General features: G+C 41.1%; 1 protein-coding gene across 1 annotated transcript in view; it reads right to left on the bottom strand.

The window, feature by feature from the left end:
- The window catches only part of KBTBD2 (kelch repeat and BTB domain containing 2), a 15,581-nt gene continuing 1,501 nt past the window's right edge, over positions 971-15,050 (bottom strand). Inside the window, exons 2-4 of the mRNA XM_021385972.1 lie at positions 8,294-8,798; positions 5,608-5,773; positions 971-5,163 (exon numbers count right to left, since the gene is read on the bottom strand). Coding sequence (XP_021241647.1) covers positions 3,628-5,163; positions 5,608-5,773; positions 8,294-8,463 — 1,872 coding nt within the window. The 5' untranslated portion in view covers positions 8,464-8,798 and the 3' untranslated portion in view covers positions 971-3,627. The remainder of the gene's footprint in view (positions 5,164-5,607; positions 5,774-8,293; positions 8,799-15,050) is intronic.

Raw genomic sequence — 15,050 nt, 5'->3', positions numbered from 1 at the left:
TGCCTCCAAATGCCTGTATGTGTTCGGGATACTGCTTAAGGCTTCAGGCAAACAGTCATACGTTAGCGCTTCAGTACCTGCAGTCTTTGCTGATGCAAAGGTGTCTACTTTCACAACTCCAACCAAACCACAAGAGCTTGCTTTTCTGTGTTAACACACAGGCACGAGGGGAGAAAAGCACACAGACAGCTTCATTACTGACAGTAATTCATTACAGATTCATTACCCTTGTGCCCACCCCATCTTCTATGCTAGCTTTTTCTTCCACATCAAGAGTTCCTGGGTTTATCAGCCTCTTCCATACCTGAACTTAGAGGTGTGTGAACATGTACAGATTTTCTGTAAGCTGCCTCCCTGGATTTTATTCAGGCTGCTACTGTTTTCCTCCAGGTTGTAAGCTCTGCGTAACTCTGCCTTGCTCCAAAAAAGTTCTTCATCATCAATGCTGCAGAAGGGAGATGTTCTAAATAACTCTGGAGCGCAGCTAAACAGAACTTTGGCTACTGTTCAGCATGAGGTGGAAATTGTTTTTTAGGGCAAGCCTGCTCCGGAGCCAGCCCATACGCAAGCTCCTTTCACGTTAGAATCCAGATCCAGAAGAGAAAGCAATCCTCGAAGGCAGCTGTAAATGGAAGCAGAGGAGGAACAGCAGGAGCCTGCTCAAGTGAGGTGTCTGCAGGTGTTCCTCAGCACTACTGCACTGTGCAGAGCTACTGCGTGGTAACAGAAATATGGAGAAGTGAAAGGAAAAACAATACAAAGTCCCAGGTAGAGTTTTAAAACTTCTTTTAAAAAAAAGTAACTACCAAGTAATTGTTCATGGAAGTTAACTTACCCATCTTCTGTTCTCTGTATAGTTTGACACAATTTACTGCCCTAATTTTGACAATTCCCCTTAGAACAAAAACTAAATCTTCATTTAGGCATGTAGTTAAACAACTGTAAAAATAAGAAGTGGATGGACTAAAAGTGTTGGTAGAGTGTTCTTTTATTATTTCAGGTACAGGGAATTGAAATTACATAGGACTTAAAGGTATTTCTATCAGAAAAAAAAAAGCAGACTTTTTGCAAATATAGTAAAGCTTGAGGACATAAGAAGTTGAGTCATTAAAACTTGTATGTAAATGTACTTCAAAGTCAAGTACAGGTTGAATAGGCTAGCATTAGGCGGAAGCTTTGTAGTGAGATACTGTTTTAGAACTCTTTGAAAGCTTTTATCATCTTTTCTCTATTTATAAAATGAGAAGTGCATCTTTTCAGCTGATGTCTTTGTTCCCACTGAAGTCTCTCTAATTCTACCACTGGTGACCATTTCCAGCCACATGACAGTGCTTTGCCTGCAGTTTCCTTCTCAAGTAATGAAAAGAAACAATTCAGACCAGGGATTCCCCTTTGGCAGCTGTTTTCCCTTGGGGTCAAATACTGACTGCAGCAACGAGCGCTGTAAGTGAACCAATAGTAAGTATGTCTGACCAAGTCACTAGAGAACTGTTTGACACTTGGCTAGTCTTGTCCAGAAGTACTGCATTATTAATTTTAAGTAAGGTACCACACGGACTTACACCACCCAACTGTTCTAAGGATTATAAGATACAGACTAGCAGGAAGTCACGTAGTCCTTTTGCATTTCAAAAGATGTTTTTAGCTGGATAAAATTGAGGACAGTTCTTTCATGTCCTGTGAAGGAACTGTGAGTACAATTCAGTGCACTGCTGGAGTTTGCCTCACTTTTTGGGGGCAAGAAATCATGCATGAGATCTTAAACTTGAATTGAAAGTTCCCACTTAACAGAACACAGCCACTGCGTTCCTTCACTAACTGTAGATCATCTACACTTGAAATTAAAGCAGGTCCTAAAGCCTAAGACTGTCGTAGTGCTGCTTGATGAAGCAGGCTACCGTGAGAATAATCCACAGAATTAAGTAGGCCAGTCACTCTGCAGTTAGCAAGATACCACCAATGTTTTTGCCACGTTACAAAGTAGCAACACTGTTCTTCTACTTTATGCACCCGTGGACAAACTCGTAACAGGTGCCCCAGGTTGCAGGAAACCATCATCAGCAGGATCACAAGTCACTTCTCCCTCCTTACCTAAGCAATTCAGGCAGCAAAAAAGCCGATGAAATGGTAAACGCCAACATGTTATTTGTCACTTTCCTAAAAATTAATAGTTTGTCTCTTTCTCTTCACTAGCCCTCATTACTTTATGTCCTGTAAATCCTCACATTCCACAAAATACCATGACTGGAGATGCGTCATTTTACAGAAGTCTTAGTGATGCTCAGGTTGACTGTGCTGGAAATTAGGTATGCAAGTCAATAGTGATGGCTCCAAGTTTTCCATAGCTTAACTATTTGAAATTGCTTTCAATAAATTAAGAGATCCTGTTTGAGGGTGGGGGAGAGGGCATAACTGTGTCAACTTCAAGCAGAAAGCACACCCGAACTCAGTTGGATTCAGTCTTTTTTAATAAATTAACGTCATTCAAAATACAGTGCCAGAACATGATGCAACTGAACATGCTAGTAAGGTTTGTCATGAAGCACCTGTGTTCATGTTAGGCTGGCGGTGCCCCGCTACTGCTAGTGGTTCCTGGGATTAATGCCAGAGCAGCACTAGTCATCTGCTCTCCTGCACGCAGCGTACAGGATATTCCTGAACTGGTTGCTCCCCTCCCTCCCCCCAAAGTAAAAAACCTGATAGCTAAGGGATATCTATACACAATCACACTACAGTAATGCTTGTTATTAAATTAACAGAAAATAAAAGACCTGGTTAATCCACACTAGAACTTTGTTTTACAATGGAAAAATACATCAGCAGCAGGAAGTAATATACATGAGCCAATGTTACTGTAATACAGAATGTGGAGGCATTCACTGATTAAAGCTCCACAAAGACCCGCACTATGAGGGCTGACAATTCCTATTGCAAGCCCAGCAACTTAAGTCCACACCTGGTAAACTACCAGCTGCTTGGAAGACCTGTATTCTAAATAGACAGGTATAAGTTTGTGAAAATAGAGTACATGCACCTAATAGTACAGCTTGACTGAACCTGCAGTCATCTTGCCCTGCGCGTTACAATACAATGGAAGATCTACCCTTCCTACCACAGGTAGATCCATGGGATTTGTTTTTTTTTGTTTTGTTTTTAAATGGCGTTGCTATACCAACATGGATACTAGTATTAAGTGCAGCACAGTCCCTTAATTAGGCCACACTATTATGTAATTAGCACTTAATTAGAATATCCAGAAGTAGTTCAAATATAACTGGAAGATACTTTCAGAACACTTGTGACATCATCCTAGAAACGGTAACTACTTTTTTCCTAGTTTTCCTGAAACAAGACTTTATAGAACTAGAAATTAATTCTTCAGACAAGTCAGATGCTTAAGATCATGATATACATATATGTTTCTCAATTATCAGATAATAGCATTTCAGATTATGGAAGCATACCTGCTCATTTCATCGATTCATACTGAATTGCTGCAAGTATTAGGTAGGGCATAAAAATACGACTCATGAAGGACAGATGTGACATTTTTCTTTCCAGACCTCTCACAATCATTTATTTCAAGGTAACTGTGCACCGAATCAGCTCTGCAGTCTACCTGGGGAGCTATACAGGTGGTAAAGTAACCATCTCCCCATCCAGCTCAAATTCATCCGCTCCATCTGGTGAAAAGAGATACGTTGGAGGTTTCCACGGGGACTCTTCAAGGCAAGATGGATACAGCTTTCCTACAGTGCACCGAAAGTCTTTCCCCAAGTCCCACAACACACGTTCCGATATATGCTGTCTTAGAAACCAGCGATCGAGTTCCAGGTCATATTGATAGGTGGCATACCTTGCTCTCTCATTCATGTGGGTTTCTCGTATGAAGACACATAAAGAGTTAGAGATGACAACAGCTCTAACGCAAGGGTCAGAATAGCGCTTGGCAGGGATGTTAGCTGCCATCCTCCATTCGTTTTTATTCACATCGTAGATTTCCACAGTTACAGAAGACCCATCTACAGTACTACTTGGGAGTCTTATACCAGAATTGCTGGCAATATGTAGTCCTCCAATATAGAATATTTTATCACCAAAAGCGGCAGCTGAAGCAAAACATCGACTGGTTTGTCGCATAGCCATTTCTACCCAAGCATCTGACCTGGGAAAGTAACAGTACATCAAGTTGTGTGCCATTACGTAAATGCAGTTTTGAACTGCTACTGCTGTGCTCCATTGCCACGCGCAAGGCAACGGGCTTACCATGGTCCACTCATCTTTTTCAGTGTCGTATCTTTCGACAGTTCTCCTGTTGAGCTCTCCACCGACACTGTCGCCTCCGATTGCATAGATGTATCCTTCACAGCAGACCAGGGATGGCTTTATACGAACAAAGAGCATCGGTGTCTTTGGAAACCAAGTGTTTTGCTGTGCATCAAACCAGTAAAAGCAATTTACAGTTCTGAAGGCGGCCTGGAGCTTGCTGCTTTTACTGTGATTGGTTTTTGCATTTTTCAGAGGAACTTGGCCCCCTGCTATATAGATATCATTATCAGGAGTTACAAGTGTTCCAACCTTATGCAAGTCAGCAGGAGGATTGCAGAGCTTGTAAACTTTCTCTGCCTGTGGGCTGTAACAGACAGAAGAATAAAGACTACCAGGGTTTTCAGCAGCAGCTTCAATGAATATCATCATCTCCTCTTTTGTCATACCAAGTCTGGGCTTGAAAAACTTGGGCATAGATTTGTACAGTCCTTGTACCACCACGGATTTATCATTGGGTGGTAAGCCTTGAAACCAGGCTCTCTGCGTTACTTCTGAAAGTGCATCGATTCGGATTTGGCTAAGAACAGAGGACAAATACTGCGACCGCGATTCTGTGTTGTACTCCAGCCACAGCATAGCAGCTTCACGAACTGTCTCCTCCTTTTCCACATTTAAATTGTCACTGCTTAAAATATCGATCAGTAGATCATGTGACAGTTGCATGAAAGCCTCCTGGTGGTACACAGCTGTGAACTTGTGCTCCACCATTCTTTTAGCACTCTGTTTTAACTCTTCACAGCTGAAGAGATCGGCAAAACTTAACAGACGCACACAATTTTCTGCATTAATTTTTTTGATTAAGTATTCTCTACACCGCTGTAACACATCATCTACCTGTAATGCAAAAAGAAAAGACATTAAGTATTGCCATAGACAGTCTATTCTTTCACTTTCCAGCAGCAGGTGAAAGTACATGCGTTTCGGGCCAAACAGCAGAGCTTAGGCCTGGAATACCATAATATACGCAGAAACACAGCAGTGACTTACTCAATGGATTCATGCAGATTTTGTACATTACGTTATGATGGCTGTTTGAGAAACTAATCACCCAAGTGTTGCAAGTACACTGTTCTACTTCCAGCCTCCGTAGGTCCAATAAAGCAAAGAGGGATGCGTACACGAAGCATATCTGGCAGGCAACTGCTGTCTATCTATACTAAGTAAGTTGAACAAGAGTATTCTGAAGCTTCTAAACAGAAAGGAACACCTAACAAGTCAAAGAAAACACGGTTCAGAAATTAAAGCAGTTATTTCGTATTCAAAGTAAAACACTCCTACCTGTAAGAAGCAGGCAGTTTCATAAAGCTGTTCTACTGTGCTGTCACTTATTGCCAAGTTACCCGTGTATGCGTAAGTTATTATAATTTGTAAAGTGGCTGCATCCACATTCCTCAGGTGCACGTGTGTTTGTTTGCTTTCACTGAGCCCGCTCATGAACATAGCTCTGTAGAAAACATACAAATTAAGTCAAGAACCACCAGTAAGTCACTTTGTAAGTCTTCAGTGATTACAGTCTAAAAGGTAAACAATCTTTTTGGTTGCCTGTTTACAGGTATTGAGTATTTTCCTCAGGCTACCATCCAGTATTAAAGCACTTGTACTGAACATTTGAAAAGTAAAATCAGTGCCTTCTGTAGAATTATTTCCTATATGTATATATATATGCAAACTAATTTGTGTTAATAAGCAGAGAACTCTAATGATTGGAATTTCAAACTTTCTCCGTTAAGTGAAAAGAGGGAAGAAACACACTCCAGAAAATACTGCTTAAAGATAACAGCGATAGATTTTAGATTCTAAAATGAAAAGAAACAGCGCAGTCCATTGCATAAACCTAAGCCGTACCAAAAGCATGCTCCTCTAAGAGGAAGAGAAAGCTCAGAGGAAGGAGCAAGCACTAACACACTGTGAAGCTCTTATGTACCATTCACAGTATACAGTAAATTCAAGTTTGTAGACAAAATTCAATGGCAGGAAAAAAAATCCCGGGGGGGAATGGGGAATCCTTAAAGTATCTCTGTTGCACCTTCCCAAAAAGCAGAAAGGCAATTATTAATGGCTGTATGATAAATTCAGCTGCAGTTTCTTTGTATTTCAAACATTTTAGGAAACCAAATCTGAGAGGAGTTTGAAGGGACAGTGGGCACACGCTGTAACTGTGCCTGCAGGTGAATGCAGCATGGAGATACACTCCCTAGGCAAAGCCATTCCAGGAAGTACCTGACACAAAGACAGCACCCACCGCCACTCATCCTGCTCTAACTCCATCTCTGTCCTCTAAGCTCCTTAACTTGGGCAAACTTGTGTTTTAGGTGGAATCACTGGCCACGTGAGCATCTCAGCTTGCCAGGCAGCTTTTTAAAGGTAAGCAAGACACTTAAGAATACCAAAGAGGCTGCTCTTCATAGAAACTAAGGGGGGAGCTGTTACAGAACCTGGCTCCAGAGCATGCCTACACACAGCTGAGCAGCACGTGCCGAAGCTGCGCTGTTCTAGCAGCGCTCAAGCACAAAGATGGAAGGTAAGCTTGCTGCAGTCATACGGGAAGCCTGGATCACTAAGAGATGCCTTTCAGGTCTTCCCCCTCTCCCCACAGCCTCCTTCAAGACTATCAATTTTTCATAATAAGGCTAAATTTAGGAAACTGAACATCTTTTTGTAAACCAAAGCAGAGAAGAAAAAACAGAATATGACAAAACCACAAGCGTGATACTTCTTTTAACCAGTGCCAAAACCTCATTCCATAAATAATAAACACACGTATGAATAAGAGATTTAACTGCATATTCTAACGCTTCACTGCATGGACTCATGACAGCTTTCCAACCTTATGATTAGCCACCCACACTAAATCTGGCCACGTTTCCAGTGGCTGTTATTTTATAGACAGTTGGAACTGTGTCATCTGCAGAAGGCCAACAGCAATAATCGTTATCTAGTGATTACAAAATACTTGCTGCTAGAAATTGTACCAGATTCATCTGAAATGAAAAAAATGAACGCAAACAATAGCTGGGACAAAAATTGTGACAATAATTAATGTTGGAATAGTTTTCCAAATTACAAGCTACGCTCTGATAGAAGAAGCAGGCAATACAGAAAAAAAAATTAGAAGTATTCTGTATAGAGAGACCGCCTCAGTAGAAAAACAGAATCTGCAAACATCTTGATGAATTGTGAAGTTAAACAGAATGTGCAGGGATACTCTCAAGGCTGGTTTCACACTTCAAAACTCCTTCCAGATAAGTGGATTAATTGCATTGCTTTACTAACGAAGAATGATTAATCACTGCAAGGTACCTGCAAAATCAGTAGCACTTTACAGATATTAATAACAAGTTTCAAAAGGTGGGACGCCTGGGGAGCAGAGGCTGATGGATTAAAAATTGTAACAGCAGTATGGGGGGAAAAAAAACAACAACAACAAGGAACGAAAGAAGCATGTTACACTGCTGCGAGACTCGGGCAAGACTTTGCAGCTTCATTGCTGAGCATAGAAAAAAAAAACAGATGATTTAGAAAAGGAAGCCACCAGCTTCCACAGCACTCCCTACTGTCAGCAGAGACTTCTGCTAAGAAAACACAGATAAACATGGCAGTGGAACTCCCACAGCCAAGACTCAACAATCTGTAGTAATTTTATCTTGGAAAAAAAAGTTTAAGTATGAAGAGTAAGAAGTTTAATAATTATTAAGATTTAATTAACTCCCTAAAGAACACTACCCATTGCAAATGTAATTTTCCTTCCAGACTTCCTGTAGACAACTCCAGAATAAGTCACATGATGCTGGAGAATGTATTTTACTCTTTTGATGTTGGCAAGTAATATTTAGTTTCTGACTTTCTTGCTTCGCTCTAAAACACTCTGCAACACATTATTTTCTTAATCCATTAACCAAAACTACACAGAGAAACAGATACCTCAGATTTTCTTCTATTAACGAGCCCTGCTTTGAATACTTACCTGAAGTATGAGCTGCATGTTGCAAGAACCATCTTATGGCAGGGAAATTCCGTACCCTCGACAATCAATACTATGTCAGTTAGCAACTGCTGTTCATAAAAGAATTTTAACTGCTCCAGCAAGGATACAGCATATTCGCTATTTATCTGCCTCTCGTCCTGGGTAGACATGACTGTATTCCATTAATATTTCCAGGACCAGAGTGAAAAGCCAAGATCTTTTTGCCAGATAAAGGTCAGCTGAACGTTTCTGAAGTCGCTTCAGAAGTGATACCGATTAAAAAAAAAAGGCAGCGTTATCTTGGACTGCTGGATCGACGCTCCAGACTTTGACCTACATTAGGTCATCATTCTTTGACGATGTCACAATCTGTTCAGAGACTTTTCAAGAGTGTCTGCAGAACTCCTGTTGAGCTTGATAACGATGCAGGAAACAAATCGGCAAAAGCGAAGTCTGAGGTAGCTTCTGTGGTAACATCTCGTGATCAGTGGCTGCGCTTGTGGGACTGAAAGCAGGAAAATAAAATTGATTTACACACTAGCACTTTTCCAAGAAACTCATTTCCTTTTTATAGCTACCCATTAAAAGTAATTGTCTAACAGACTGATTTCTATTTTGTGCATATTACTTGCACAAAAACACTTGTGGAAAGAAAACTTAAACAACAAAAATACAAAGAGAAAAGCAGAAGAGCTTGAGTATGAATTCTCCTCAAGATCTCAACCCATAAATTAGGACGCTTCCTTTTGTCAGCGCGGCATTTAGGGCTGGAGAGCTAAAACAAGGTTGAGGAAGACTAATCCTCTTTCAAGAATTCCCCACTTTTCCCACCAACTCTACCTGCGTATTTCCTTGGACCACAGATCAGGCAGTTGTTTAACAGAAGTGAAAAAGATGTGGCTATTTTTTGTGTTGGTACATTTTTGTCTACTCAGAGCTTATTGGCACCAGGCCTGCTAAGAATATAAATGCCATTTCTTCAGTGCTCCATCACTTCCCTACTAAACTCTCAACATCATAATCCATCAATTTACTTACTTCACCCATCACCTTTGAGATTCTACTGTAGAACAAGCATAAACAGAGCTAAGGATTTAAAAACCTAACAACCCATATTCCCAATGCTTATTTGATTAATCGCCTCTGTGCAGAAGGGCTTCATGTATTAACATTCCAGATTTTCTTTCCTCCTTCTGCACAACTTCCAAACAACCAGGTAAGCATGACCACTGCTAGCAAGAGAAAAACAAGGAGAGAGCAGGAGCAAAGGGATGTAGTAATAGCAGAGGTCAAAAAAAGTTGGAGTTGTTATGAAAGCAATGACCACAGGCTAGCAACGTCTGCTTTCCTGATTGAACATTTCTGCTTCTCTTAAAAAGAGGTCAGTTTTTTTCCTCCTTTTATCTTCCACTTGAACACAGACATGTAGTAAGAATGGGAGAGTTATGGTAATGATTTTACTGTCACAAAGGACCCCAGAGCACCCTATCTATCACATACTTCCACCTTCATTTAATATTGCACTGTTCTTCTACATTCCAAAACTGAGGAATAACCAGGAACATACTTGTCTAACATCTGGTTAAGTCATCACTATCGCTACAGTTCATGAAGAATACATGAAGTACACCTTACTTGAAATGGCACACTTGAATTCCATACAAAATCCCAAGATTTAGTGTAAGAAAAAGGCTGCAGGAATACCTGCCAGCTGTACCAAAGATCTGCTATTCCAACAGAGCCCTGCCTATAACACCACTCAAAGAGAGTGGTCTTACAGGTAATTAATGCCACTTTAATTACAATGAATTTAATGTTGTGGATTTTTTTTTCCCCCCTTAGCAAATATACACAAACAGGAATCTCTAGCTTTTAATGATCACTGTTATTTAACCAGAAAAGCCAAAATAACCAAAGCCAATATTCAGTTTGTTCAAATGAAACCAGTTAATTAAGAAAAGTGGAAAGGGAGTTAATATTTGGAGGAAGAGGAAGGAGTGACTACTTTCTGATGAAATAACTGATATTACCATGAATTCTTTACTTCAAACCTCCAATTTCCAAGTGCAGTTAAACATGAGGTCACTAAAGCAGATGCGTATCACAGAATTTGCTTATCTAAAGCAATGACTTTTTGCCTCAAGTCACAGCTTTTCACCGAGTTACCATGCACTCTATGTGTACGTTACTGACAACTACCCTGGCTATCTGATAATAGCTTAACGTGCAACCTAATCCATTGACAGATTTTGCACTGAACTTTAAATGGCTACAGAGACATGCAGACTTCCTAAGCGTGTCAGGCCCACAGAAATAAATAGCTCACGGCCCTGCTGGTATCTGGGGTCTCTGCAGCATTGTTTTTCCTGGCTTAGGAGTAAAGGCTGAACAGTACAAGCTGGGGCATTAAGCTTTGTTCAGGCACAACACTGGTACTGCTGAACTTTACTCAAAGAAAATCATCCCTAAGAGCTTCCCATACTGATGTGATTTTAAATAATATAAGCCTTTAGGACAAGCAAGGAAAAGAACAAAACTTCAACATACGCTGTTGTAGTCATCATGTAACAGAACCCATCCTTGGACCCTATGGACAAGTTGATGTACACCACCCAGTAAGATTAAATACATTTTGGCAATGTGTCTGACAGTTATGTCTGAAAAAGCAGACCTGTTCAACAGAAGACAAGTTGAAACTGTGAAATTAATTACTATAAATAGCCAGAACATTTGAGTGTGACCCTTGGTGGCAGAGAAGATTGAGGAGATGACAGGAGTCTTGTTGCAGAACATTTATGTGATCTGAATCTCCTTTAGACTGTAAATTCACAAAGCTGGACTCTGGTTTCCGGCTGATCTGACGCTCTCTCCCACGATGTGCACTGGAGGGGGTTCTGTTCGTAAAACACACTACGTACTTCACTCCTGGTTTCCCCATCCATACTGAGTTTTTACTGCCAGAGACAACCATTCGCTAAAGAACAAACATCTGTGTGTGTATCACAAAGTAAATTGTTATATCCCACTCCCTCCTAGTGGAACCATACCCAAGTCTCCTCAGGACAGCAAGTCACCAAGAGTCTCTGAATTTGCATTCTGAAGTCATTACTATTTCAATACTCATTTGCCCAAGTGAAGTGAATTTGTTCAAAACATCCCAGACTACCTAGGTCTCTTACATCTTTCCCTGAAGAGTTCAAGATTGTTTTGAAAGATGAATTCTCTTTACTTCAGAGGTTAAGAAACTGAGACATTGAAATAAGAATCAGCACATCCGAAGGAAAACTTTCTTGTAAGAGGCTCCATCCTCCCAAGTCTCAGCCTACTGCCTCTATCGCTGCACTGACCTTGGTTGGCATACAGCTTGTAAATCTCAGCTAACTGAAAAACAGTGACACTGATGTTATCAGCTTGACAGGATGTCTGCAGAACTACGGTCCCGTGATTTTAACAGCTCCAGAGGTAGGCATTTTTGATTTACAGATGAAGAGTCTTACAACTGAAGTTCACATACTGCCCTGAGCTGAAGATGGCAGAACAAAAGGTCCCCTCAATTCAGTGACATCACCATTTTGTGCTGGATAACTTCTCGGAAGTGAGCTATCTAAAGCAGGACAGTAGGCAGCTTCTGGAAGGCTGCTGCAGTACTGGACTGCAAACTGCACCACTACATTACCTGGAGAGCCAAACTAATTCGTTATCAGGCTGGACAGCACCACAGAGCAACAGACAGATAAGAAGGTGAAAGTAATTCTTCTTTTTAGCTTCAGCAACTTTAATGAGGTGGCTTTCACACTTGTTCACGTACTTCAAATCTGACCTGGACCATTCCAAAAGGTAGTCATTAGATGTTAATGAGTTATGGGACAAGCTATTAATTGCTTTCCTGGAATCTGTTTCTCTTCTGAGGTCAGGCAAAGATTAATGTACAGAGACACATCCTGTACTACACATGTACAAATGTTGTCCTACAATTCAATTTGTATTGTAGAAAAAAATATTTCCAACTTAATTAGTAGGAAAAAATTTTATATCTATAGATATAACATTCTTCAATTAAACTAATTTATCTTAATCTTCCTTAAAGAATTGCTTTTTTTTTTTTCCTCCAAGTTGTAAGAAGGGCAAAATGGATATACAGACATGTACTACACCTTTCTTTCCTGGACAGTCAACTTATCTGACTTAGTTTTAACTAATAAAAAGATTTAAAAACAATATTTGTGGACTTTTAATCAAATTCCAATTCCCATCTAAGTGCAGCTTCATACAAATTACAAGTAAAAACTTGTCTAATGAAGTGAGTCATTCACTATTTTTACCATAATGACATGTCAGAATTAAGAACTGCACAACAGTAAGCCAAACTATACAAGCACTCAAGTGTGTAAAGAGAGCAAGGAAAGTACCCAGTGTAGGTGCTTTGCTACACAGTTAGTATTAACAATACACTGAGTTACAAATCCATGCGTTTTCAAGATGATTATACCAACTAATGGCAAGAGGGAACACAAGTAGTAAAAACTATTAAAATCAATTACTTAAATCAGTACATTTAGCCAACTGATCTCAAAGATAAAAAGGAAAGAAAAAAAAGAGGCGTTGGAAGCTCTGGATTCCTGAGTAATGTATCAAGTTTGCATCCTTGGCAGCAAAAATGAAATAGGTAATTGATGAAGCAGCTCCGGACTTGGATGTTTTCCTCTTTTCTAAAGCCATCAAAGGTATCTTTGATAGTACTGTTGCCCAGAAACCTGAGGACATCAAGAAGATTCTAGTAAGTCAAGAACACGAAATCTCACAAAGGACTGAATTATTCTTATTATGGTTTTATCTTGAAAACTGTTGCCCACTTGGAAGCTTGTACTATTTTCCATACGTTACCACTGGGAAGCAAGTTACAAGTTTGATGCAGGTGAGCTTCCTGGAATGGGAGAGAAGCTAGAGACTGGAAGTGCCAGACTCTACGCTAACAACACGTTTGGTCGCAATGCACTCCTCAGCATCAGTTTCTTTCCTGTTTTTCTGCTCCTAAAGGAAGTTATACACTAAAGGAAATACCTGCTCAGAAACAAAATTAACACAAGATAAACCAGCAACTTAACTTGGCAACTGGCGTTCTGTGTTGAGCACAGGCAGTTTCCATCCCCAAGGGCATTTCTGTTTTGCGGAAAGACCTGACCTGTCTCAGAGAATTAACCTTTGAAAATAAGTGGGCCACAGGTGTCTCCAGCAAGAGCCAGCCATATACCATGAAGGTATGGAAGTGTGCGTTGGCAATTGGTTTCTTTTTTCTCCTTTGAACTCTGGTATGTTAATGAAGCTAGTCTGTTTTTCTTAAGAACTTAAACTTCAGTCTGTAAGCACATTATTTCCCTGAACGTCATCACATCTCAGTGATTACTGAACTACAAATTCAAGCATTTATACATTAAGATATTGCACTACTAATGAATGCAGTTTAACTAACCATGAATTACTTCCTGAAAGATTAGAGACTTAAAACAGATACCTTGTTTAGCCATGTAAAGTTTATTCTCAACGTGCAACTGCTACTAAATTAAGGAAGAGACATTTTTGGATTATTGTCTGTTTCATAGTCATGTGACCAATATCAAAACATCTGTGTTATAAAAGATACTAAACTACAACCATATCCAAAATTCAATCAAAAATACTAAGCGGCAACATCCTTTTGTCAGCTCTGGTCTGTTTCTGTAAGGTGCTGGTTGCACAGCACCACGTACAACCAGACCCTTTCACTCCACACACTAAAATAATTTGGAAAGACCGGTGACATCTACACGCAGACAGTGAGACTACAGTGTTTTACACACGAGTATTCTAAAATATTGAACATTAAGAACTACCTACTCCTCCTGGTTCAGTTTTGATAAATGTTCTAAGTTGATCGTGTACCTGAAGGATTTCTAAAACACATCTTCTTCACATAACTCACATGGACACAGCGCTAGCCAGGCTCACACCAGAGCACGATCTTTCAGGTCCACTACAATCACAAAGGGACGCCCAACGCCAAGCTTTAGCTTTGCAGGGAAAGCGCTTAAGAACGCAAATGCCAAACACAATGCAAATCCATTCCTAAATCACAGTTAGAAGTTACTTCAGAAGCAGTAGATAGCTACCCTCCTCGTTACAGAAATAATAAACACTGGAAAATCTGAGGCACGCAGACAGCCGACTTTGCAGCTCGTTTACGATCTCTACTTGGCCTGTATTTAGTAAAACTTCACCAAAAACTATTTGACTCTTCAAATCCACGTAAAGACGGACAGCCAAAGCCCATCCGCGGTCACCGCAGGTACTAATACCGTGCCCGTGACGATCAGCAAGGAAAGGCGGACCAGCAAAAGGAACAGGAACGCCACCTGCAGTGCTGTCCGCCCTTCCGAGCACCTCTAAAGGCAGGGAAGCTGCGAACATGCCCACCTGCTCAGTACCGGGAGCCCCACAGCTGCCCTCCCCGCCGCAGGACCGCAGCTCGCGGGACCCTGGACAGCAGAAACAAGTTTCTCCCTCCGCCTGGCCCCGCCGCTCCGTCCCCGTTTCCCCGCGATGCCGCGAGCGGAGCGCTCCGTGCCGCCACACCTGGGAGCAGCCCCGCGGCCGGGCGCTGCCCGCCCCTCGGCCCGGCCTCGCGCTTGGCTCGGAGGGCTCGGGGCCGCGGGAGGAAGCGCCCGTGGCAGCGTGACACCCCTCCCCCCGGTCTGGGAACGTGGGCCGTCGTCGCACGCGT

This window comes from Numida meleagris, chromosome 2 (assembly GCF_002078875.1).
Source record: "Numida meleagris isolate 19003 breed g44 Domestic line chromosome 2, NumMel1.0, whole genome shotgun sequence".
NCBI lineage: Eukaryota > Metazoa > Chordata > Aves > Galliformes > Numididae > Numida > Numida meleagris.
This window is presented reverse-complemented; position numbering and strand designations above follow the sequence as displayed.